Raw genomic sequence first — 25,649 nt, 5'->3', positions numbered from 1 at the left:
TTCGGCAGTGGAATTTGCTACCAAGGAGTGTGGTGGAGTCTCCTTCTTTGGAGGTCTTTAAGCAGAGGCTTGACAGGCCTATGTCAAGAATGCTTTGATGGTGTTTCCTGCTTGGCAGGGGGTTGGACTGGATCGCCCTTGTGGTCTCTTCCAACTCTATGATTCTATGATATTTACATTCGAAACACAAAGAATGAATTCCCAGCACCTTTAACAAACTGCCAGGATTTAGCCAGACAATCCAACCAAACTATCCCCCCCCCCCACTGTGGGCTGGGCAGGGATACTTGGCAGCAACTACAGGTGTGTGAGAGGCAGGAGATGTCCCCGGGTTGAAAATGCCACAAGCCCTTCACCTGGCTGGCCCCTCAGTGGTTCAGCTGGGCCTGACTCTGCGGGGCAAGAGCTACTATTGAATTGCACCTACCACAGATTGTTGTGGGGCCTGAGGAGGCTGCCTGCCTGTGGCGTCACAAAAGAAAAGGCAAGTGAGTGGATAGAGAGGTGGGCTTGTGAGGGCAGATGAGGGAGGAGGGGGCTGCTCTATTGACCGCTGCCTGGCCAAGGAAAAAGAGGTAAAGGAAGAGTTTCAGAATTCTCTGATCAGCTAAGTGATTTGTCCAGCTTAAAGTCGGTGTGGGAATACGATTTAGTAACAAATACTGAAGATTCCATCAGAAAAGGGCTGTGGTTGGCAAGTAAATCTGTGTTGGCAAATATTAGAAAACTCTCAAACAAAATATGGCATAGATGGTATGGGACATATATAGCCCAACTAGCACATATTACATCAGCTGTAATAAGCCTTATTTGTTGCCATGATTGAGATACTAAAGGGACCGGCTTTTGTCTATGGTGGAAGTTACCACTCATTCAAACATTCTGGTCCCCGATTCACAAAGAACTATTAGCAATACATAGAAACTTTGCTCCGGAACGTTCTTTTTAAACATCGTTTCATGGTAGAAATAAAGATTTAACGTTCAAACAATTTATCACCGTCTTAATATTTGCAGCTTAGTTGAGCTTTTGTACAGCACTGGGAGGAACTCAACAACTTGAATATATAAATGTGGTACAAGAATGCATAGAATATTGCAATTGGGGGGGGGATTTACATCAAAGTTAAGACTAGTTCCAGGTAAAGCACAGCCACAGGACTTCTTTTCGGTGTGGTGTGGGGTGGCTTCATGTAATATGCTAATGACAAAAAATCTATGTGACTTAATGCCACAAGTTAACAGAAATGTCTGGTTGTCATAAAAATCCTCTTAGGTTATTGTTTTGCTTACAAAAGGTTTGGTCCTTTTTCTCTCTCTTCTCTTTTCTTCTACCTTATTCCTACCCTCATTTTCCTCAACTTGGGTTTTTTAAGCAGTGTATGTTTTATCAGGTCACAGCAAACCTACAGCAAACAATATGAAACAACATACATTATATTTATCAGCACTGAAAAAATGTGCTCTTGTCTTTTGTATTTAGTTGGATATTTTGGAAAAATTACATGGGAAGCTAATTTTAAAAACCCATTATTTTTTAAAAGCACCCCTTTTAGTCCTGCCTGTTTTCCTGCAATGTAGATAAATGGGACTATATTCAACTAGCTTTTACTCAGAGTAGACCCATTAAAATTAATGGACCTAAGATAGTTATGGTCATTAGTGTCTATGAGTCTTCTTAGAGTAAAAGCTAGTTGAATACAACCATGGTTTGTGCTAACTGAAACATTTTCTGCAGACAATCATTTGAAGTCCCGCAAGATTCTCCTTCAGGACACGGGTGGCGTTGTGGGTTAAACCACAGAGCCTAGGGCTTGCCGATCAGAAGGTCGGTGGTTCGAATCCCTGCGACAGGGTGAGCTCCCATTGTTCGGTCCCAGCTCCTGCCAACCTAGCAGTTTGAAAGCACATCAAAGTGCAAGTAGATAAATAGGTACCACTCTGGCAGAAAGGTAAACGGCGTTTCTGTGTGCTGCTCTGGTTCACCAGAAGTGGCTTTGTCATGCTGGCCACATGACCTGGAAGCTGTACGCTGGCTCCCTCGGCCAGTAAAGCAAGATGAGCGCCACAACCCCAGAGTCGGTCACAACCGGACCTAATAGTCAGGGGTCCCTTTACTTTTTTAAGGTTCTCCTTATCCCAATCCTTAACAAGATTGTATTCAAGGCGATGGTGCATGGCAAGACAAACTCAACGAAATGGAAGACTACGAATCAGTTCTGTCTGCAGGTTCAGTTTCCATTTCTTCCGCGTTCACCTCAATGACCACGATCTCTTCCTTGATGGCAACTGCCTTTTCGGGAGGAACATAACCAGATGTGGAAGGCAAAGCTTCGAGATCAGAAGTGCTGTCTTTTGCTTGCCTATGAAAAGGATCGTGGACTGTGGGCTGCTTTGCCTCCCTCTGGTTTTTGTCACGGAGAAACGTGTAGGGCTCCATCAATTCATCGAGCATCCATTCTGCGTTTAGAGCACACTCGAAGTTGTTGTCATATTCCCCAGTCACGGACAGTAAGCCACCTTGCAGCGCCAACATTTGAGTTAGAGTTTTCATGCCAATAACTTTCTGTTCCGTTTCCTTGCCCTCACCCTCTTCCCTCTTCCCGCCAAAGCACTGCTCATCTAGCTGAATCAGCTCCTCGTTTGTAAGGCGTTCCGTGTGAGACGCAAGCACCTCTCGCACGTCCTCCTCATCCACACCCTCAAACCCAGCCTGTGCTGCCAGGGCCACAATAGTCTTATGTGCAGCGGGCAATTCCTTTGCCAGCGCTCTGTGATCACCAACATACTTGGGACATAAGCTTTTCCAGGCAGCGTTTAGAGTCTCTTTTGTAACCATTGACCAAGCTGTAGCAATAAAATCCACAGCCTTCCTTATGTTGAATTCTTTCCAGATGTCCCCGAGGCTTCTGTTGTTGTCTTCGGCACTCTTCGTGACTACGTGTTTCATGACAAGCTGGAGGTAGTAAGCCTTGAATTTGCCAGTGACACCTTGGTCCATAGGCTGCAATGATGAAGTCGTGTTGGCAGGCAGAAACACAACACGGACATTGTCGGAATAGTCATGGCTGCTGACAGGGTGGCCAGGGGCATTGTCCAACAGGAGAAGCACTTTGTTGTCCAGGTTGTTCTCCCGGCAATAGTCAGCTGCAAAAGGAGAAAAGTAGCTCCTGATATAGTCGCTGAAAACTTCGCGGGTGACCCATGCCTTTCTGTTGGAACGCCACAAAATGGGCAAAGCTGATTTGGGGGTCCCCTTCAGCGCCCTGGGATTCTCCGAGTGGTACACAAGAAGGGGTTTTAGCTTCGCATCACCCTCTAGATTACCCCCCAGCAGCAGCGTCAGCCGATCCTTTGAAACCTTGGGTCCCGGCGCCTTTGCCTCCTGGGTGGAAATGCATGTGCGAGAAGGCAGGCGCTTCCAGAACAGCCCCGTTTCATCCATGTTGAAGATCTGCTTCGGGTGGTAGCCGCCTTCCTCAATGATTTCCTGGAAATGTGTGGGATAGGCTGATGCGGCTGCCGTGTTGGCAGGAGCTGCCTCTCCCCTTAGCTTAACATTGTGAAGGTACGCCCTCCTCTTGAATCTGTCAAACCACCCCTTGCTCGCCTTGAACCCCATGCCCTCAGCACTCGCATCCCCCTTCTCTGCCTTCCTCCTCTTCAGGTCCTCAAACAAGGACAGTGCTTTCTCCTGAATGAGGAGGAAGGACAATGGGGCGTCCCGGTCGCAATGGCAGTCAATCCACTGAACCAGCAGCCTCTCCAGAGTTTCGTAAATTTCTGCTCGCCCTGTTGTCACCTTGGTTAACTTTTCGCTCTGCAGATTTTCAGCGCTTGCTTTTATTCTCTCGCGGTTGTTGAATATGGTACGGACTGTAGACTTCGACAAACCCATGGCTGAAGAGATGTCTTTGTTTCGTTCCCCCCGCTCTGCACGCTCCACCACCTCCAGCTTAACCTTCAGTGTGTGGGCAGTTCTAGCCCTCCTGCTCCTTGCCATGAGGGCCAATTTTTTCTCAGCTTTCTTCCTGTCTTTTGGGGACTTCCCAGTACACCTGAAGCACTTCCCACACATCGCACAGTCATCTGCTTTCTCTTTTGTGTGAGTTCCTAGAGGTTTAGCAAGTGATCTGCTATCGCCAAGGCTCTTTCCGCACTCGGCACATACAAATGGCTCCCAGCCTGAATGCATTCTTTCATTACTAAAATCCCCACTGGTGCAGGAGGTCTTTCCGCAAGCTATGCATTTATACAGTTTCTCCCCCATGTGGATTATTTCATGTGTAGCAAGGTCTCCTCTGTTGCTGAAGCTCTTTCCACACTCAACACACGTGTACGGTTTCTCCCCGGTCTGGATGCTTATATTGATTTGACAATGTCGCTTATTCGGACTGACGATTTCGGGTCCCCTTTGGTTTCCAAATGTCTCTTTCGACATTTTGTACTCTGCAGGTGATTGCAGGTAATTCTCGCTGGACTGACCACCTTCTGCTTGGGAAACGGAAGGAAAAGGAAAAGGAAATCCTGTTAGGATGACAAGGCAGAAACCAACGACCTCATCAGGGACAAGCCCAATTAGCTGCCTCTCTTTTATGTGCATGCAAGGCCCACCCCCAAACCCCCTGCAGGCACCAGCTCCCCTTCAGATCTTTCTGTATAGGGACAGGAGGTCTCAGTAGGGATTCTGAGCCCTTTTCAAAAGAACACTGTTAGAATCACGGAAGGAAGAATGCATTCGATGCACAGATCCTGAAAATAGGAAGGTGCCTTATACTGAGTGAGCTCATTGGTCGACAGCCAGCAGCTCTCCAGGGTTTCAGGCAACAGACCCACCCAGCCTATCTGGAGATGCTGGGGAGAAAAACCTGGGATTTTCCATCTGGAAAGCAGAAGCTCTATCCTTGAGCTATGGCCCTTCCCCCAGATTCTGTTGGTGCTAGCCCAGAGGAGCTTCAGGCACCTTCTGAAGGCATAGGAACACAGAAAGCTGCCTCCGTCTCTTGTTCCACCTAGCTCAGGCCAGGATCTCTCCCAGTCTACCTAGAGATGCCATTGGGGATTGAACCTGTTGCCTCCAGCACGCAATGTTCTACCTCTCAGCCACCTATTTATTTACCCAGTCATTTGGTTGAAATCTAGGAGAATATTTTTTCACCTAACCAAATGGTGTATTATTCTGAGGTTGCTGATCTCCCACCCTGGAATTTGTAAGCATGCTCTGAATTAAATAAGGTAAACAAATAAAATGAATCCTGCCTGCAAGTGGGGTCACCACTAGATCAGGGTTTGCAATTACAACTAAGAATTTAAGCAGGCTCACACAAACGCACTTAAGAGTCACTCTTCAGAATGAATGAATGAATCTTTATTTGCGTCAGCCATCGGCCATAGCAATAAAACAGCAATCTTCAGATCTTCCCTTTCAATGCCTCAGACCAGTAGACCTGAAGGAGCGTCCCCACCCCCACTGTGCAGCCCCAGACACTGAGGCCGGGCTCCGAGGGCCTTCTGGTGGTTCCATCCCTGCGAGAAGTGAGGTTACAGGGAACCAGGCAGGTCCTTCTTGGTGGTCTGACTTTTAGAAGACATCTGAAGGCATCCCTGTATAGGGAAGTTTTTAATGTTTGATGTTTTATCGTGTTTTTAATATTCTGTTGGGAGCCGCCCAGAGTGGCTGGGGAAACCCAGCCAGATGGGTGGGGTATAAAATTATTATTATTATTATTATTATTATTATTATTATTATTATTATCTGGAGCAGGGGTGGGACTTCTGCATTTGCCCTGTGTGAGGTTCTGGTATTTCCATACCTAGTATTTTATGTAATAGAAGCAGAATTAGAATATAAGAAAAATTAAATTAAATGTTAGATGGGGAGGGGGGTAGTGAGTTTGAATTGTTGGGTGGTGAGTGATGATTGGACGAGAGTTTGGGAGGGAGTTTGAATGTTGGGGGAGAAGCAATTGAGATTCATTGAATCATAGAATTGTGGAGCTGGAAGCAACCACCAATGGTCATCTAGTCCAACCCCATGTCAGGGAATGGTCTGAAGACAAGGACTGGGGAATGCATTCACAGGCAGATCAGCACCTCTCAGAAGAGGGGGGGGAATTGCCCCCCCCCCGCCTCCAGCATTTTCAGAAGCAGAGAGAGATATAGACGCAGACACAGTTACAGGTAGGTAGCCGTGTTGGTCTGCCATAGTGGAAACAAATTTTTTTAAAAAAAAATCATTCTTGTAGCACCTTAGAAACCAACTAAGTTTGTCATTGGTATGAGCTTTCGTGTGCATGCAGAACACATTCCCCCGGAGTTGCCTAGCTATGAGATAATGAGAGACGAGCAGGATCAGCTAGCAGATACATCATTGGAGAGTGTGGGGGGACCCTCCACCCCAAAATCTAGGCGGTCCAATCATATCAGAGAAGGCAGAGAGGGGGAGTAACTTCCCGTTGGCGCTCAGGATGCTGCTGGGGAAGTGGAAGGGAGGAGTTAGACTAGACAAATGCCCTCCTTACGGAGAGATGTGTGTTTTGCGCTTGCAACATGATGCTGTAATAAAAGGAATTAACTGCTTGTTAATTCTTATCTGTGAGGTTACCGGAGGGAGAGGAGTACTCTCCATGCCTAACACCCTGCAAGTTTGCGTTTAGTTCGCGTTGGATGTGAAGCAGGGCTAGTTCAGTACTGTGGGAGCAGCAGTATAGTAGCCATTCTTGTCGTTGTAATAAAGAAACAAATAAACGAAGACTTAAGCTATACACTGTAGAGGGGCCCCAAGGGTCATGATGATATACAACTAGAAGGCCCCTGAGAGGTGGCCACCCAACCGCTGTTTAAAAGCCTATAAAGAACGAGGGTCCACCACCTCATCTTCAAACATTCCTCAGGCTTGGCTATGCTCGGGCTGGAGAATTCCCAAAAATGTTATCTGTGGTGGCCGCAGAAGTAAAGGGGGTTAGCGAAACACGCATTAAAAAACCCAGCTGATGGCTTCACAGGTGGTGAAGTGGTTTTTTGTGTAGTGCCAAAAAACCACTTCACCACCTCAGAGTGAGGGAGGGAATGTGGACCCTACCCCACTATTACCCTACATAAAGGGACCCCTGACAATTGGGTCCAGTCGCGGATGACTGCGGGTTGCGGCACTCATCTCGCTTTATTGGCCGAGGGAGCTCGCGTACAGCTTCCAGGTCATGTGGCCAGCATGACAAAGCCGCTTCTGGCGAACCAGAGCAGCACATGGAAACGCCTTTTACCTTCCCGCTGTAGCGGTACCTATTTATCTACTTGCACTTTGAGGTGCTTTCGAACTGCTATGTTGACAGGTGCTGGGACAGAACAACGGGAGCTGCTCACCCCGTCGTGGGGATTTGAACCACCAACCTTCTGATTGGCAAGCCCTAGGCTCTGTGGTTTAACCCACAGCACCGCCCACGTCCCTATTACCTTACATAGGTTTCCCCAAACACCAGAAGAGAGCAAAGAGTGACCCTTACCCAGAGAGCTCAGGTTCCCACAGATCTCCTCCATGACTTCCCGGTGCAGAGCTCTCTGGCCCAGATCCAACAGTGCCCACTCCTCCTCCGTGAAGTGCACGGCCACCTCCTCAAGGATCACTGGGCTCTGAAAGAGGTAAGAAGAACCTATTTGCCCCCTCCCCCACACACAGGTAACAGCATCCGCATCCAAAGGCTTCCTATTGGGCAGCTGTGGAAGGTTCAAAAGGGGAACCCAGAGACACCCAGCCTGCCCCTTCCTCCAATCTCTCAAACCAGTCTCCTCTTACCTGATCCAGGGGCTTGGTAAGAACCGCTTCTGCTCCATGCCAAAGAGGAAAAGGGCCAGAAGGCCGCTCCAGGGTCATTTCGCCGCCTGGGAGGGACACAAAATGATGGGGTGATGGTTGAGCCTGTTAGCTGCCTGTTCGGGGCACTGGACCTTAGTAGCAAAGGCCCCAAATGGCCACTGCTAGCCTTCTTCTGAAGATTAGACAGATTTGAGAGACAATGAAGTGACCTCTGCGAGGCGCACGCCTGGGCAGTGTGTGTGGTGGTCCTGGGCTGCCTGGATGAGAAGACTGATGTGGTCCAAACGAAAGCAGAGCAAGACTTTGGGCACCAGCTTGGCGGCAGGAGTTGCCAGAAGGAGGCGGACAAGGCGCCATCCAACCACCCTAGGGGCTCCCCCCCAGGAGGATCTGCTCTACAAGAAACCAAAGCCATGGAAGAAAGACATTCTCATCCAGACACCTTTGACAGTTCAGCGCCTGTTCAGGGAAAAAAAGAACAACAACCCTCCCTTCTCACATCACACTTTGCTTCCTTTCAAAGTGATGGATTGGAGCTAAATAAGTTGTTGTTGTTTTTTAAGCTTCGGTCCATCTCCTTGAGTGAAAGCAAAGCTTTTGTAGGTGAGCACATCTTCATGAACTGTGGGAGGAGATGGAGTCAAATGTTTCTGCCCTGCCCCCCAACTCCAGTGGAACATGGAGAGATTCAAGATCACCTGTGGCCCCTCACCTGGCGAGGCAGTTCCTCCGTCACCCTCCAGCACGATCCACCTGAACTGTGGCCTCTGCATGGGGCCCAGGGTGTCCTCCTCTGCCTTGAGGGGACCTCTGACCACTTCTCTCCACCCCTCCACCTGAAAGAAGAAGAAGGACGAGGCATTAGAAGAGGAAGGAGGCAGCTAAAGGGAGGTCAAAAGGTGTGGATTTCAGAATCCTATGGATCATGCCATCCACCTGTCGGGGAATGGACTGAAGAGGAGGAGGAATGGTGGAGACCACCCACCCCTTCTCCTGTAGCTTCCAGAGAAGATGGCAGCATTGAATTACAGAAGGGTTTCAAGGAAGATCACAGCACAGAGGCAGACGAACAAATGAGTTGGGAGGTGAAGTGGGAGGGGAGGCAGAGCCAGCTGACACATTGTCACTGGACAACATAGCTGATCCCCTATCCCCTAGAACTCGGCGTTTGTTAAGAGCGCAAGAACAAAGGGCGCAGAAACAGTTGACCACGGCAGACACCGTAGAAACAGATGCTGTTGCTAGAAAGGGAGGGGGGAGGCGCTCAGTGTGAGCAGTGCCATTATTGAGGAATGACTGAATTTCTTTGTCTCTCACCACGATGACTGAATAAACTCTCTTTGTTTCCTCCCTTCTTCTTGCTGCCATCAGGGGAGGGAGAAAATTCCTCAAGCCTGACACCACCTTTTGGCCCTGCAAGGATTAAACAACTCTCACCTGCTTCTTCCCCTCCGCCTGGCTCAGGAGGATGCCTTCTGCCAGGGCCACCGCCTGGGAACAGGTCTCTGCTCCGCACTCCCTAACCCAGCTCTCCATCTCCGGGGGGAGGACAGCCAGGAACTGCTCCAGAACCACCAGGTCCAGCATTTGCGCCTTGGTGTGCCTTTTTGGCTTCAGCCACTGGCGGCAAAGACTGTAGAGTCGGCTGCAGACCACGCGGGGCCCCTCAGCCTCCTGGTAGCCAAACTTCCTGAAGCGCTGGCGCTGAGCGTCTGGGTTGGCATTGTCCTCATCGAGGGTCTTCTGTTGTGCCCTTTCCCAGAAGTCCCCACTGCTCCCAGCTTGGGTTAAATGGGGTCCTTTTCCAGCCTCACGCCCAGCTAACCCTTGCTCTTCCATCTTTGTTCTCTGCAGCAGCTGAGCTTCCAAGAAGACTTGAACAACAAGAACATGCATTCGTTTTAGATATTTACAAGTTGTCATTTGCCCAAACGCCCCAGCTTAGCACACAATTAAAACACTGGAACCGTATTTAACAAACGCATAAAGGTAATACAGGAAAGAATCAACAAAGTTGTAAAATTCAACACCTATCTTCTATGCGATTTAACATCTACATGAAACCACTGAGCGGGGTCATCCGGAGGTTTGGAGTACGCTGTAAGCACTATGCTGATGACCCTGAGGTCTTGCCTTGGTAATGGACTGGAAGTTGGTAGCGGGTTGGTACTTGGGGATCCTCCTCGATCCTTTGCTCATGTGGCCTTGGTGGCACAGAGTGCCTTCCATCAGCTTCAGCTGGTGGCCCAGCTATGCCCCTATCTGGACAGGGATACCCTAACTACTGTTGTCTATGCTCTGGTAAGATTACTGCAATGCGTAATATGTAGGGCTGCCTCTGAAGACGGTTTGGAAACTTCAGCTGGTGCAAAATTCAGCGGCCAGGTTGCTCACTGGAGCAAGATGGTTTGAGTTCATTACACCGATCCTGGTTCGACTGCACTGGCTACCAATTAGTTTCTGGACATAATTCCAAGTACAGGTTTTGTCTTATAAAGCATCAAATGGCTCAGGACTACAATGCCTCAAGGACCGCCTCTCTCCCTGTAAACTGGCCCGGACACTAATATAACCATCTGAGGCCCTTCTTCGTATGCCTCCTCCTCGAGAGGTCCAGAGGGTGGCAACATGAGAAAGGGCCTTTTCTGCAGTGGCTCCCCATTTGTGGAATGCTCTCCTCAAGGAGGTTCGGCTGGTGCCTTCATTATACATCTTTAGGTGCCAGGCAAAACTTTTCTCTACAACCAGGCTTTGGGCTCATTAACAGTCTGTTAATGGGCCTGTTCTGTTCTTACTAGCTGTTCCTGGCCACGCGTTGCTGTGGCAATCATTCCCCCCACCTTGCTCCGATCGCCCCATTCCTCCCCAATCCCCCACCCCTCCCTAAAGGCACGGCCCTCCTCCACTGAGCGCCCCCATTCCTCTCCACAGCCCCGTTCCTCACCCCAGACATCACGACACCTTTCTCTTTGGTTCCCCCGCTGCGTGCCGTCATCTTCCTCACGTGTGATGGAACCCGTCACCCCAACCCCTCTCTCTCCGCACACCCCATGTGCATCTTGGGCCTGGTCTGTCCCCCTGGCTAGGCAATGCTGGGCAATGCCATGTTATTGTGATGTCACAGATACTCTGCAGCCAATGTCAGCAGCTGAGACATCCTCAGCTGTGCTGCTTTGACATCCAGCAGGTGGTCATACAACTAAAGTTGGAGGGTGGTTTTTTTCTAAAAAAGAAGGTTACAGGTGAGACTTCTATATAAGCTAGGTATATAAAAACACTCGTGTACTGTGTGGCAACGTTGTGTCAAACTTCCGAAGCAATTGGTCAAGCACTTTCGGAGATTATCAATAGCAGTTTGGGGAGGCGTGATTCAGTGGAGAAGCCTGCAGGGGCTTGTGAGCACAGGATCGAGAGTGACAGGCGGAATTCTATCAGCAAAACTAACTCCATATAAAACTCTCATCTTGCAGAACTTGTACCCATAACTCTCAAGGTGTGGGGGGGGGGAGGTAACAAAAAATGAGGGAAAAGAAAAGATAGGTAAATCTGCTTAATCTTTGCCACGGGCTCACATTTTTTAAGGGAAAGAGTGGACTCACATAAAAAAAATGAGATTTATAGCCAAGCCAAAAAAAGAGATGAAAACAGATTAAAGGTCTTCTTAAACTGATGCCCTTATGCAGAGTTGTTTTGAGCCCAGTCATATTGGAAAGGATCGAAAAGCCTTCTGCACTAATGCTTCAGCATCTCTAAAAATGCTTTGAAAATCTTTATATGCTTTTGACCTCTGTTGCCTTTCTTCCTTTTAAAGCCTCCATTCACTGTTCAGATCTTTGCACCCAAATCCCGTCCCCCTTCGCGCCCCCCTCCCTGGCCCCGGGACGCCCCTTGAGCCCATGTTGTGGGGAAGTGGGATTTATTGGGGGGGCAGTTGTCACTCACCTCATCCAGGGACGCAACACCTGGGAAGATATTGTCTTTCTTTCCCACACGCGAAGCGGAGAGAGGAGAGCTCTTGCAGAAGCTCAGCTGCTCCTCTCCTCCTCCTTCCCCACAGCTGCCTCTCTAGGCATCCAGCCTCCTCTTTCTCAGTGGCTTCCCCCCTTTATTTTATTATTTTTTTGCAAAGGGAACGCACGCCCCCCAAGGGTTAAAAGGAATTGTTCGCAGCCCTAGAGAGGTCACTGGGAATAGTGGCTTCCTCCTCCCACATCTTGGTGGAAAAAGGGAGGGGTGGGGATGGGTGCGATTTGCAGGAAATCCTGCAGTGCTGGTGGGGGTTTCTCAAGGCAGCAAAGGGAGACCATGAAATCAGTTGCATGGGACCCCGAGGGGTCATCTAGCCCAACCCCCTGTGATGCAGAGCTCACAGCTAGATCATACGTGACAGGGGGCCCACCCAACCTCTGCTTAAAAGTCTCCCGTGAAGGACAGCCACGTCGGAGGCTGGAGCCTGGGAAGCTGCCTTATGCTGAGTCCTATTGCATGCACTGACTGGCAGCAGCAGCTCTCCCAAGATTTCAGATGAGGGGTGCCAAAGGTCCTGGGCGCTTAAAGTCCTGAATAGGCTCTGTCTGCCCAGGACGCAAGCGAAGCAAGCAAGTAAAAGGGGGCTCTGCCACCCTAAAATAAATATACGATGTGGACATGGCCGCAGTCAAAAATCAAAGAGAGGGAGAAAGAGTTCAGCTCCGGCAAGGGCGCAGAGAGGGAGGTGGAAGGAGGGCTCTTGGTTGTGAATGGTAGAGTTGGAAGGAGTCCTGAGGGTCATCTAGTCCAACCCCCTGCAGTTAAAGAACCCCAGACAGATGGACAGCCAACTCTGTGTTTTTTTAAAAAAAAACCTCTACTGAAGGAGAGTCCACCGCCTTCCGAGGGAGGAGTCTGTTCCACCCTTGAAGGGCTCTTACAGACAGAAAGTTCCTCTTGACATTTAGATGGCATCTCCTTTCTTGTAACTTGCACATCTGTAGTTTGCGGGGATGGAGAACAGCCCTTGGAACAATTTTGCCCTTCTGCCAAGTCGCAGGAATCAGGTGCAGCCCACGGTGCGATTTTCATAGAATCAAATATTCGGGGAGTTGGAAGGGGACACAAAGCGGTCATCTAGTCCAAACCCCCGGCAGGGCCAGAATCACAGCTAATTTTGCATCCTGAACCTGACCAGCATTTCTCCTCCCGCTAACCAGCCCCCTCCTTCCAAAGCTATTCCATGCTTTGCTCCCTCATTCCTGCTCTGTTAGGAGTGAATAAAAACAAACTTTTAAGGATTTGCAAACCCCGATTGAGAAAAAGAGTGTGTGCGACTGAACAGTTTAAAAGCTCAAAATGCTATTATCATTATTTATGTTTTGAAAGTGGGGAAAATAAGCCTATTTCTGTCGCAGTTTGAGATCTTGTGCTTGTAGTGGCACCCGCCCTGTGGAACGCCCTCTTTTTCAAAGAGAAAAACAACTACCAGACTTTTAGAAGGCATCTGAAGGCAGCCCTGTTTAGGGAAGCTTTTAATGTTTAATAGATTATTGCATTTTAATGTTATGTTCTGTTGGAAGCCGCCCAGAGTGGTTGGGGAAACTCAGCCAGATGGGTGGGGTAATAATAATAATAATAATAATAATAATAATAATAATAATAATAATAATAATAATAGAAAGGTTGTTTTCTGCTGCTCGAGAGAAGCGGACATGGAGCAATGGATTCAAACTACAAGAAAGAAGATTCCACCTAAACATTAGGAAGAACTTCCTGACAGTAAGAGCTGTTCGGCAGTGGAATTTGCTACCAATGAGTGTGGTGGAGTCTCCTTCTTTGGAGGTCTTTAAGCAGAGGCTTGACAGGCATATGTCAAGAATGCTTTGATGGTGTTTCCTTCTCGGCAGGGGGTTGGACTGAATGGCCTTGGACGAGGGCATTTTCAGGATACTGCCAAAGAGAACAGCTGGCTGTGAATTGCAAGAAAACTAAAGTTTCAAGAAATGATAGGGCCCATAGATGATATAGGGATAATCAGTTTATCAGCAGTCACGTTGATGCTGATTGGTCTGGGACGGAACGCAACAAGACTCTGATTGGCCAGCAAAGAAAAGGGAGTTGACTAACAGCTGGCAGAAATAGTGACAGTTGGGAATGTCAGTTGGTGAGGGAAGGTGTGAGGCAAAGAGCTGAGAGGAAGCTGAGGGCTGGATATGAGGGCTGCCATTAGGGCCAGTTAAGGGGAGCTGGCAGCTGTGCCAGGCCGAGGCTGCGCTGCGTAAAAAAAAGGCCTTAAGTTAAAGATTTCAACAAAGCAAGTTTTAAAGAGATTGGCCAAGCTGGTCAAGCAGCCAGAAATACAACCAAAGGAGCTTTGGGGGCGGAACGGTCAGAGGCAGGAGCACCAGCTTGGCCTAGCGGCTGTGGGTGCCCGGGGCCGTAGTTGCCATGCAATGTGCATGGCCCTGGCACCAAAATTTGTGGGTGCCCAGCCCCTTCATGCAGAATTTTGTTGGGTACTCACATACCCAGGGCCCCAGGGAGTTGGCACCTATGGCCAGAGGCAGATTGTCCCCAGTAGCTAAACCGGGTTGTGAGCATACATGGCCAAGGTGGAGGTTTAGGGTCTTTGGCCTGAGGTAAATTTGCCTTTTAGAGGCTGGGGTCAGCAACTGCCATCGAGTCCACAGAAACGGTCACTGAGCACATCAAAAGCCACCAAGTCGGTACCAGTATCCTCTTGATGGTATTCATGTGCCTTTAAAAAACAGTCTTGGTTAATGGTTCGTTCTCTCCAGTGTTAGATTTGGCCACCGTGAGAACAGGATGCTGGACCAGATGGGCCACTTGGCCTGATCCAGCAGGGTTTATTTAAAGGTGGGCCCGAAGGAAATTTTTATGTGGTGATAGTTGAGGGAAGAATTTTCCACACAGAAGAAGAAGAGTTTGGATTTGATATCCCGCTTTATCACTACCCGAAGGAGTCTCAAAGCGGCTAACAATCTCCTTTCCCTTCCTCTCCCACAACAAACACTCTGTGAGGTGAGTGGGGCTCAGAGACTTCAGAGAAGTGTGACTAGCCCCAAGGTCACCCAGCAGCTGCACGTGGAGGAGCGGGGAATCAAACCCAGTTCACCAATTACGAGTCTATTGCTCTTAACCACTACAACACACTGGCTCTCTCGGTGGTCATTTGAAGGCCTTGTGGGCTGTAGGCCCCTGAAGTTTGTCCCCATATGCCAGACCTGACTGCAACACAGAGCCAGTGAAGTAATTCTTCCTCAGAATGTGGAGTTTGAGACCTTTCACATTAAAAAGGGCTCTTCTAGATGGATGTGTCCTGTCCCCCCGTCTCCCGGTGAGTGAGGGGGATGGTGTCAACAAAACCATACCTCTTTATCCATTCTAGTCAATTCTCACAAATAATTTAACCAAGTCTTCCTGGGACTTTAGAGAGCTTGGAGGACTACCTCAGGAGGTGGTAGACTCTTCTTCCTCGAAGGTTTTTAAACGGAGCTTGGATAGCCACTTGTCAGAGATTCTTCAATCCCTGCATTGCAAGGTGTTGGACTAGATGCGCCCTATGTACTCTATGAGGGACGCGGGTGGCGCTGTGCGTTAAATCACAGATCCTAGGGCAGGCATCCCCAAACTTCGTCCCTCCAGATGTTTTGGACTACAATTCCCATCATCCCTGACCACTGCTCCAGTTAGCTAGGGATCATGGGAGTTGTAGGCCAAAACATCTGGAGGGCCACAGTTTGAGGGTGCCTGGCCTAGGGCTTGCCGATCAGAAGGCTGGTGGTTCGGATCCCCGCGACAGGGTGAGCTCCCGTTGCTGGGTCCCAGCTCCTGCCAAACTAGCAGTTCGAAAGCATGTCAATTGCAAGTAGATAAATAGGTACCGCTCCGGTGGGAAGGTAAACGGCATTTCTGTGTGCTGCTCTGGTTCGCCAGAAGTGGCTTAATCATTCTGACCACATGACCCGGAAGCTGTACGCCGGCTCCCTCGGGCAGTAAAGCGAGGCGAGTGCCGCAACCCCAGAGTCGTCCACGACTGGACCTAACGGTCAGGGGTTCCTTTACCTTTACCTATGTGCTCTGTGATTCTATGGATTGTAGGCCACCACATCTGGTGTAGCCTAGGCCAGGGTTGGATTTGGCTGGAGCCTCCCATTTTTGGCATTATCGATGGCTGTACCATAAAAGTCACATCCTGCAAGCTTCTGTTTGATGAACATCTGTACTCAGGAACCACTTCCAGGGTCTGGAATGGATACGGAACACCCAGACATCCCACAAGAATCCTGGGACTACTCAGACCCAAACAAGGAAGCAGCGACTCTAAAATTAGCTAAACATGTTTTAATGTGCATTGACTACAAAAGGCCGGGGCAGTCAGAAATCCAGGCCAATGGAGAGAAATAGTTTGCATCAAATGTATGTATATACAGTATACTGTATATTCATCATAATCACACACACACACACACACACACACACACACACACACACACACTAAGGCACAGGGGAAATAGAAGGAAACTTCATGCAAACCAGTCAAGAAATAATAACAGGACCCAGTAAGGCGTAAAAACATGCATTGTAGCAGCCTCCCTCAGAGGTTTTGGGACTGCAGTGGCCGTACTAGTGTGCGGCTGATGGGTGCTGTAGTCCGAAATCACCAGAAGGATGCCATAGGCTATAATATACCCAAGTAAATAAATGTGGGGCCTACTCTTTTTTTTCTCAGAAAGGAGGGTGACAGCTACCAGCATCAGTCTGTGTCTGCATTGATGTTTGGCCGGCCACTGTGAGAACAGGATGCTGGATTAGGTGGGCTCCCTAATCCTAAAAGTCTGCATATTTATATACCGTAGCTTGCTCCCTTTCCACACCCCAAATATTTATTTGGGGGAACTAGGAGGAGCCTCTCCTATGTGGATTCATCAATGACCAACAAGGGGTGATTCAGCAGCATCTCGGGGGTGACGTACTGGCTTTCCTGGGTGAATTCTCTGATAGGACGCAAGACCGACACCCCCTCCGAAGGCATTTCAACGTTCCAGGAAATTATGGGGTTCCCTGCCCCGACATGTATCCTCTGGTGCCTGTTTAGATCGGCTTTCCTATAGAACCTCTTTCCGCATTCCAGGCACTGGTACGGCTTCTCCCCCGTGTGGATTCTCTGATGGGAAGTGAGGTCCGTGTGCTGGCGAAAGTACTTCCCGCACTCCAGGCACTGATAAGGTTTCTCACCGGTGTGGATGCTCTGGTGGCAAGTCAGGTTCTTCTTCTGACTGAAGCTCTTCCCGCACTCCAGGCACTTGTACCGCTTCTCCCCAGTGTGGATTCTTTGGTGGGTGAGGAGGTTGGATTTGTCGTAGAAGCTCTTCCCGCAGTGGGAGCACATGAAGGGCCTCTCCCCTGTGTGGATTCTCTGGTGGGATGTGTAGCTCGTGATCTGGCTGAAGCTCTTCCCGCACACCAGGCATTTGTATGGCTTCTCCCCGGTGTGGACTCTTTGGTGCCTAGTGAGGTGCGGCTTGTCGTAGAAGCCCTTCCCGCAGTACGAGCAGACGTAGGGCTTCTCCCCTGTGTGGATCCTCTGGTGAGAGGTGAGGCCAAAGCTCTGGTGGAAGCTCTTTCCACACACCAAGCACTGATACGGCTTCTCCCCCGTGTGGATTCTTTGGTGGATAGCGAGGCTCGATTTGTCGTAGAAGCCCTTTCCGCACTCGGCGCATTTGTACGGCCTCTCCCCCGTGTGGATTCTTTGATGCAACGCAAGGTTTGCGCGCTGGGTGAAGCTCTTGCCACATTCCAGGCATTTAAACGGCTTCTCTCCTGTGTGGATTCGCCAGTGAACGTTAAGGTCCGATTTGTGACTGAACCCTTTCCCGCACACCGGGCAGACGTTCCTCTTTGCTCCTTTCTGCTTTTCTTGCTGAATAGGAACTTTGGGGAAGCTGCTGCCCTGCCAAGTAACTGATTCGTTCACCCACACCTCCAGCTGATTCCCCTCCTGATTTTTTGGCCCTTCGTGATTTCTGATTTCCTCTTCTGTCTCTTGATACTTGCTCCTTTCTGATGACTCTCCGGATGATCCCTCCTCATCCTTACTGGGCCACCCATCACCTTCTGGAATAAAGGAGAGGAGCCTGGTTAGAAAGGGCGGAAAGCTTTTCATCAAACCAGATTCACTCCCATAGAGAAGAGGCTGCACACATGTGGTTTACTCAAGGCCCACCAGGTTTATCCAAACCAATAGATTCAAGGTACTAAAAAGGAGATTCCGACTAAACCTCAGGAAGAACTTTCTGACAGTAAGAGTGGTTTGACTGTGGAACGGTTTCCCTCAGGAGGTGGTGGGCTCTCCTTCCTTGGAGGTTTTTAAGTAGAAGTTGGGTGGCCATCTGTCATGGATGCTTTGGCTGATATTCCCGCACTGCTGGGGGTTGGACTAGAGGACCCTTGTGGTCCTTTCCAACATTCAAGCTTCCTCAAATGAATCCTGGGAACCATAGTTTATCAAGGGTGCTGGCAACTGTAACTCTGTCAGAATGTTCTCAGGATTCGAGGGAAGTCATGTGTTTTGAATGCACATTTTCAATGGATCTGCCCTTAGAGGTGTTGAAGCAATTCAATTATTGCTTTAATAAAATGAGAAGTACATCTTCATGCAACACATAGTTGAACTATGGAGCTTGTTCCCACAGGAGGCAGTGATGCCCATCAATGTGGATGGCTTTGTGGAGGTAAAGGCTATCAATGGCTACTTGCCATGATGCTGCTGCTTCTAAGTACTGTACTAGCTGCTGGAAACGGCAGAGGGCGAGAGTGCTCTTGGACTCAGGTTGGTTCTGCTTATGAGTTTCCCACAGGCATCTGGTTGGCCACTGCTACAACAGGATGCTGAACTAGATGGACCATTGGCTGGATCCAGCAGCCTTTCCTTATGTTCTTCCCCAGCTACCTAAACTCAGAGCAAAGATTGAACCTTTAAGTGAATTCTTAATTCACCATTTTAACTAATTATTTGAATCTTCCCTGAACTGCATTTCTTGTACACAGATTATAGACTCATGCACTTAAGGCAATATCGAAACTGCTAAAGTAAAATAATAATACGAAATCCTTTACCCAGCAAGGCCACATTCCGGGAATTCTCCAGCATGACTTCTCTGTACAATGTTCTTTGGCCTGGATCCAGCAGAGACCACTCATCCTCGGTGAAACACACAGCCACCTCCTCAAAGGACAGGGGACCCTGGAAGAGGAGGAGGAGGAGGAGGAGGAGGAGGAGGAGGAGGAGGAGGAGGAGGAGGAGGAGAAAGAGAAAGAACATGGTGTTCCCCTGTTAACAGGCAAGTTAAAGGAGAATTCCCTGCTTCACTCCCAAATGCGGAGAGAGATGTTTGATGTGTGCAAGGGAAGGTAATTTCCCTGCAGGGGGGATTTAATATAATATAAAAAAATATTCTGCTTTTCCAACAATAAATGCTGGTGTCAAAGCAGTTCATTAATAATAAAATAATAACAATACCCCACCCATCTGGCTGGGTTTCCCCAGCCACTCTGGGTGGCTCCCAACAAAATAATAAAGGTAAAGGTACCCCTGACAGTTAGGTCCAGTCGCGGACGACTGGGGTTGCAGCGCTCATCTCGCTCTATAGGCCGAGGGAACCTGCGTTTGTCCACAGCTTCTGGGTCATGTGGCCAGCATGACTAAGCCACTCTGGCGAACCAGAGCAGCGTACGGAAACACCGTATACCTTCCCACCGGAGCGGTACCTATTTATCTACTTGCCCTTTGACATGCTTTCAAACTGCTAGGTGGGCAGGAGCTGGGACTGAACAACAGGAGTTCACCCCATCACAGGCATTTGAACTGCCGACCTGATCAGCAAGTCCTAGGCATTAAACATTAAACACTTCCCTAAACAGGTTTGCCTTCAGATGTCAGATAACAACAGCACTTAAAATTAGAAAACATTCCAGTGACTATAAGCAAAAACGCAGTAGCGTATAAATAAAGCAAAAAAGAGAAAATGAATAGAGATTTTAGCTTCTGCTTGGTGGACATGTCTGGAGCAAAGTAGGTTCTCAGGGTCTGTGACATTTAATCCTGCTTTAGATGTGGTAGGTTAAAAAAAAAGTCACTGCAATCTGCCCTAGGCATACTCAGAGGCACAGCAGATTTCTATGAGTCTTCACTAGCCTGAACATAAGAAGAGCCTTCTGGATCAGGCCAAAGGGAGCCCACCTAATCCAGCATCCTGTTCTCACAGTGGCCGGCCAGATGCTCTGTTGGGAAGCCCACAAATGAACCCGAGCACAAGAGCAGTTCTCCCATTATACCTGAAGGAGCATCTCCATTCCCATCGTTCAGCCCAGACACTGAGGTCCAGCTCTGAGGGCCTTCTGGCGGTTCCCTCCCTGCAAGAAGTGAGTTACAGGGAACCAGGCAGTGGGCCTTCTTGGTTGTGGTGCCCGCCCTGTGGAACGCCCTCGTGTCAGATGTCAAGGAAATGAACAACTATCTGACTTTTAGGAGACATCTGAAGGCAGCCCTCTTTAGGGAAGTTTTTAATGTTTGATGTTTTAGCGTGTTTTTAATATTCTGTTCGGAGCCACCCAGAGTGGGCAGGGTATAAATATATTATTATTATTATTATTATTATTATTATTATTATTATTACTATTACTACTACTACTACCACTACTCCCCTCTCCTCCAGGTTGGTGAAGGCTGCCGTCTCCTCACTCCCTTTCTCTAGCTCTCACCTGGGCAGGTAAAGATGGCCACTCCTCTAATAAGTCCCACATAGACACGGACACACACAGAGAGTTTTGATATCAATCAGTCTCTCCCTGCCTTGCAAATGTTTTTCAATGATCCTTTCCTTACCTGAGCTGGTTGCACAGCAGCTGCTTCTGCTCTGCCGTTAAGAGACATTTCAGGGGGTGGCGGTGGTGTCATCCCGTTCCCTGTGAAGAAGTGGTGGAGACAAAATGTGGAAAGCAGTAGTATGTCAGCAAACTGTGGGTTCGAGGAGAAGGGAAGCTGGACTTTCTCCTGAGAACTTCACACCCCCACCAAGAAGGGATCCTCCCTTACCCAGTAACATGTTCCATGGACGATCCTCTTGGTTGATTACCCCAAATAACGGGATATGACAGGTACTGGGCAGGCCAAACTCTGCCTTGGGGGAATCGATGATCACTTCCAGCACCTGAAACAGAAGTAAGGATCCCATCCAGGGAAATGGGGGGGAGTTGAGAGAAACAACACTGACCGAGGGACGGATTCACGCCTCCCTCCCCTAAGTCTCTGCAAAACCCTGCTGAAATCAATGGGGCAGGCAGAATGTCTGGGCCTCCCCACCCCACCCAGCACATTGTGGATAACCATCTGGCAATCCATGGTGGCCATGCTCTGCCCTCCACAGTTGCAGCCAGAAGTGGTTCCGGAAACCAGCTGCTGGAAACCTCAGGGGAGGAGAGGGCTCTTGTGCCTGTGTCCTGCTTGCAGGTTTGCCACAGGCAAAGTCAGATGGCCTTGTCAGACCAGCGGAACAATCGGCCTCTAGAGGTAGTGAAATCTCTCCATTGCAAGGGACTGCATGTCAAAATATAACCTCTCCTTGAGTACAATCCCAGCTCCTTAGAACTATCAGGGTGCTCAACTTTCTCACCTGATCCTCTTCCTGCTTTCTGTCTTCCTCCTGACTCAGGAGGAAACCTTCGGCCAGGGCCACCGCTTGGGAACTGGTCTCTGGCCCACACTCCCTGACCCAGCTCTCCATCTCCGGAGGGAGGACAGCCAGGAGCTGCTCCAGGATCACTAGATCCAGCATCTGAGCCTTGGTGTGCCTTTCTGGCTTCAGCCACTGACGGCAGAGACGGTGGAGTCGACTGCAGACCACGCGGGGGCCCTCGGCCTCCTGGTAGCGGAAATGCCTGAAGCGCCGGCAGAGAGTGTTTGAACTAACTGCTTCTTTATCCAGGATCTTCTGCCCTCTTCTTTTTTGGAATTCCCCAGAGTTCTCAGTTACAAATGAGTCAGGGCCTTTTCCTGATGCCTCCCTTGCTGGGCCTGGAAGACACATTTTACCTCTGAGATCCATCTCAGGTCCCTTCCAGACCAAAAAGTCCTCTTGCTGCAAAGTTCCTTCCATTCCCAGGACAAAAACTGTATGAAGAGGCCCCTGATTAGACCTAAAAGGGTGGAATCCTATATGCTGGACTCCTGGGAGTGGAGTCCTGTTGAAATCAGGGGGGCTTACATCTGAGTAGACACACGAAGGAAATGCACTGCTGGTCTACAGGCAAGCAGGTGAGTTTTAGCCAAAACAGCAGTCAGTTCAAGATTCTCCCTTTGGAAAAGAAAACAAGAATGAGAGATTGTGTCATGTACCGATGGAGTTCCACAGTTAAACTCTGCGCTGTGTGAAAAAGGGCTTCCTTTTATCTGTCCCGAATCTCCCAACATTCACCTTCATTGGACGTCCACGAGTTCTAGTGTTATGAGAGGAAGAACTCATTTTCTCCTTTTCCACTTTCTCATCAGTTTATAAGCTTCTATCACATCTCCTCTGACTCGCCTTTTCTCCAGACTAAAAAGTCCCAAAGGCTGCAACCTTTCCTTATGTCGCTCCATCCCCTTGAACATTTGAGCCTGCCCTTTTCTGAACCTTTCCCAACTCTGCGATATCCTTTTGGAGGTGAGGTGTGACCAGAACCATACACAGGATTACAAACACGGTTGCACCATGTATCTGTACAATGGCAAGTCCACTCAGAAGAAAGTGTCTTGTATAATCGCTTCTAGATTGCCCTGAGAGTTCTACCACCAATTTAACAGGTCAGTAACTTGATTTTTTTTTAAAATTCCTATTACATTTCTAACCCACCTTTTCTCCAAAGAGCTCAAGGGGATGTGCACACTTTGCCCGCTCTCAATTTTTTAACCTCACAACAACCCTGTGAGGTAGGTCAGCCTGAGAGTCACCCAGTGGGCTTTGTGGGTGAGCAGGTATTTGAATCCTGGTCTCCTATGTCCTAGTCCAGCACACTAACCACTACTCCGCGCTGCCTCTCAGGCAGTGCGGTGTGAGCACTCCCTAAGTCCAAGAAAATTATTTATACAGTGGTACCTTGGTTCTCAAAAGCCTTGGTTCCCAAACACCAAAAACCTGGAAGTGTTCCGGTTTTCGAACATTTTTCAGAAGCTGAATGTCCGATGCGGCTGTCAGCCATTGTTTCCGGGGCGCATGCACCAATTTTGAGGCTTTTCCGGTTAATTTGTTTTTTGACTGTGTGGAACCCAGTTCAGCTACTGATTGAGTGATTGGGTGACTGCGGAAATGGATAAAAGCTATCATTGATGCAGGTAAGGAATTTTTTTAAAAAAAAATTATCATCTGCAATACTGTCTTATTTTTATAGTACAGTACATTGATTATTGCTTTCATTTTATGGATCAGTGGTCTCGTTAGATAGTAAAATTCATGTTAAATTGCTGCTTTAGGGGTTGTTTTTAAAAGTATGGAACGGATTAATCTGTTTTTCATTACTTTTTATGGAAAAGCATGCCTTGGTTTTGGAATGCTTTAGTTCTGAAACGGACTCCTGGAAAGGATTAAGTTTCAGAACCAAGGTACCACTGTATACTGACTCAGCTTATGAAGGATGTCCCCGAAATTTGGAGGATGTCCCCAAGCAGCCTTCACCAATCGTAGTCCAGCTACCTGGAAGCACTTTTAACTGCAATGATCCCAGTCCTCATGGTTCCCCAACGCTGGTGTGGTCTGGACAGGAGCAAAGGAACACACACCGATACCAAGCCAGACCTTTTGCACTGAAAACAGGAGCAACGATCCACCGGAAGCTGCTTTATACCAACTCAGTCCACCCATCTATTTATCTCAGTATTGCCTCCACTGGCCAGCAAAGGCTCCCCAGAGTTTCAGAGAGGGATTCTCTCCCAACCCCCCTGTTTCCCCTATTTTAAGATGTAGTCATAAAATAAGCCATAGCAGGATTTTTAAGCATTCAAGGAATATAAGCCATACCCCGAAAATAAGACATAGTGATAGGCGCAGCAGCAATGCCGGCTGCGGCAGGAGAAGGAGGAGGAAAAAGTAAGACATCCCCTGAAAATAAGCCATAGTGTGTTTTTTTTGAGGGGGGAAATATAAGACGGTGTCTTATTTTTGGAGAAATACGGTACCTGGAGATGCCAGGTATCGAACCTGGGACCTTCTGCAAGCATAGCACATGCTCTGCCACTGAGCTACAGTCTTAGCTGCTTCCCCACAAAATATAATAATAATAATAATAATAATAATAATAATAATAATGTAAGGTTCCAGTCCTCATTGATGTGGGATAATTTAAACAGGAGCACAGGAACCCACACTTCATACCAAAGCACTGAACTGTGGTCCTTCTCCCCAAATATTATGTCCCAGTGCTCATGGTTCGCAGTAAAAGGAGAATTAAAACAGGAAAATAGGGACACACTTATACCAAGTCAATCCAGTTTAATTGCTCCGCCACTGAGCTAGAGTAACCCCCCCTCTGCTGCCATCGCAAGATAAGGTTCTAGTCCACCTGGTTCTCCAATAAAGGAATGGTTCAAGTAAGAGCCGTTTGAGAGAGGAACGGGCTAACTCTCTTTCGCCCACATGCCTGGGATTCTCCGCCTGGGATTCCTGCGGGGGGTTGGACTGGATGGCCCCTGGGGGTCCCTTACAGCTCTATGGAAGGTTTAAACGCGCAAAGGAAGAGCCGCCCTGCAAAGCGGGTCCTTCCCCAAAATGCTTGCATGGCAGAGTGCCCTTCTCAAGAAGGGTGAGATGGGGGTGTGTCTTTTCCCGGGGAGAGGGAGAGCTGGAAAGACTTTCCCCTTCTCAACTTGCTTCCCAAAGAACCCTTCCCCACCCCCACCCCGGCAACCCCACCCCCATCATTTCAACCCCCCTCCAAAAAAACCTCACATTGCAAACTCACCATAGACCTCCCACCTCTTCCTCTTCCTCTCTCTCTCTCTCTCTGCCTCTGTTTCTCTCTTTGAGTTGGGGAGGGAGGAGGGGGGTGAATGAGGAAGTGACGTAACCATATTTCATTTCTTCCTCTTCTCCCGACCCCCCCCCCCACACAGCTTCTCTATGACTTTGCAGCACGTGGCTTTAACCCTTGCAGGGGCGACCAGCAAAGTGGTCTGTGCCTGTGCAAATTACCCTTTTATTTTGTGCTTCTCCTGGTAGCTTTTTTTGTGGGGGGTGGGGAGGTGCAAACCAAGGGTTACGCCAGCATTTCCTAAAACTTTTCCACCGTCCTGGGTGCCCCGAAAGCCTTTTTCAGGATAGTGGTTTGCAAGAGAATAGCACAAGGAAATTTAAGAGTAGCAGCAGCAGCAGCAATTAATTGCACATTTATCTGAAATCCAATTTAAATTATTTGGTTTAATGCAACAAAACGGATGAACTACTACTGTTCAGAAGTGGAAGACGACATCACAGGAGACTGATAGTGGGCTATAGTGGGGTAAGGTCTGGGGTATGTATGCCATATACAGAAAAGGCTTGCAGAGCATGGAATTCTCTTGTCCGGTAGGACTAAGCCGGAAGCCTTTGGGAAGTTTTGGAGACATCTCATTTAATATAGTAACAGGGCACAGCTGCCACACATCTTGAAAGCAGCCTCGGTAGACGCATGGAATATGTGAAAACAGTGCCAGTGTTATTATTTATGCTTCCCGTTTCGCCGGGGGTGGGGAGGAGGCAGCTCCCTCACCTAAAGCAAGTAAAAAAAATAAAAACGCTTAACTAAAAGTAGAAAACGCAAAAAGATTTTGA

At 48.7% G+C, this 25,649-nt stretch overlaps 2 protein-coding genes across 5 annotated transcripts; both read right to left on the bottom strand.

Moving 5' to 3' along the window:
- Nucleotides 1–631: 631 nt before the first annotated feature.
- On the bottom strand, nucleotides 632–11,867 carry LOC118081126 (tigger transposable element-derived protein 1-like). Of its 4 annotated transcripts, XM_060268455.1 has the most exons (6): nucleotides 11,755–11,867; nucleotides 9,250–9,686; nucleotides 8,525–8,648; nucleotides 7,792–7,877; nucleotides 7,502–7,628; nucleotides 632–4,493 (listed from the first exon to the last, which is right to left on the bottom strand). In XM_060268455.1, the coding sequence occupies exons 2-6, from the start codon at nucleotides 9,649–9,651 to the stop codon at nucleotides 2,206–2,208; spliced, it is 3,027 nt and encodes a 1,008-aa protein (XP_060124438.1). In that variant the 5' UTR covers nucleotides 9,652–9,686; nucleotides 11,755–11,867; the 3' UTR covers nucleotides 632–2,205. The 4 variants fall into 4 exon arrangements, with proteins under 4 accessions (XP_060124438.1, XP_060124428.1, XP_060124431.1 ...); XM_060268445.1 differs by lacking the exon at nucleotides 11,755–11,867 and having other exon boundaries at nucleotides 9,250–10,624; XM_060268448.1 differs by lacking the exon at nucleotides 11,755–11,867 and having other exon boundaries at nucleotides 632–4,490; nucleotides 9,250–10,624.
- Nucleotides 11,868–15,533: 3,666 nt separating this feature from the next.
- On the bottom strand, nucleotides 15,534–24,930 carry LOC118081189 (zinc finger protein 154). Its single transcript, XM_035107490.2, has 6 exons — nucleotides 24,802–24,930; nucleotides 21,483–22,163; nucleotides 20,906–21,020; nucleotides 20,696–20,775; nucleotides 18,928–19,054; nucleotides 15,534–17,925 (listed from the first exon to the last, which is right to left on the bottom strand). Exons 2-6 carry the CDS (start codon nucleotides 21,963–21,965, stop codon nucleotides 16,721–16,723), a joined length of 2,010 nt encoding a protein of 669 aa, XP_034963381.2. The 5' UTR covers nucleotides 21,966–22,163; nucleotides 24,802–24,930; the 3' UTR covers nucleotides 15,534–16,720.
- Nucleotides 24,931–25,649: the final 719 nt, after the last annotated feature.

The sequence above is a fragment of the Zootoca vivipara genome, chromosome 2, assembly GCF_963506605.1.
Source record: "Zootoca vivipara chromosome 2, rZooViv1.1, whole genome shotgun sequence".
NCBI classification, from domain to species: domain Eukaryota; kingdom Metazoa; phylum Chordata; class Lepidosauria; order Squamata; family Lacertidae; genus Zootoca; species Zootoca vivipara.
The sequence above is the reverse complement of the archived record's forward strand: the minus strand, read 5'-3'. Positions and strand labels throughout refer to the sequence as shown.

What these genes read in the sequence shown, in the direction of transcription:
- LOC118081126 (XM_060268445.1), bottom strand. Translation starts at nt 9,735, where the DNA reads ATGACAACTTGTAAATATCTAAAACGAATGCATGTTCTTGTTGTTCAA. An exon ending in CGGAGGAACTGCCTCGCCAG is followed by an intron (nt 7,878 to 8,524) that starts GTGAGGGGCCAC and finishes TGTCCCTCCCAG; the next exon opens with GCGGCGAAATGACCCTGGAG. An exon ending in TGGGAACCTGAGCTCTCTGG is followed by an intron (nt 4,494 to 7,501) that starts GTAAGGGTCACT and finishes CCGTTTCCCAAG; the next exon opens with CAGAAGGTGGTCAGTCCAGC.
- LOC118081189 (XM_035107490.2), bottom strand. Translation starts at nt 21,965, where the DNA reads ATGGAAGGAACTTTGCAGCAAGAGGACTTTTTGGTCTGGAAGGGACCT. An exon ending in GAAAGCAGGAAGAGGATCAG is followed by an intron (nt 21,021 to 21,482) that starts GTGAGAAAGTTG and finishes CTTCTGTTTCAG; the next exon opens with GTGCTGGAAGTGATCATCGA. An exon ending in CCGGAATGTGGCCTTGCTGG is followed by an intron (nt 17,926 to 18,927) that starts GTAAAGGATTTC and finishes CCTTTATTCCAG; the next exon opens with AAGGTGATGGGTGGCCCAGT.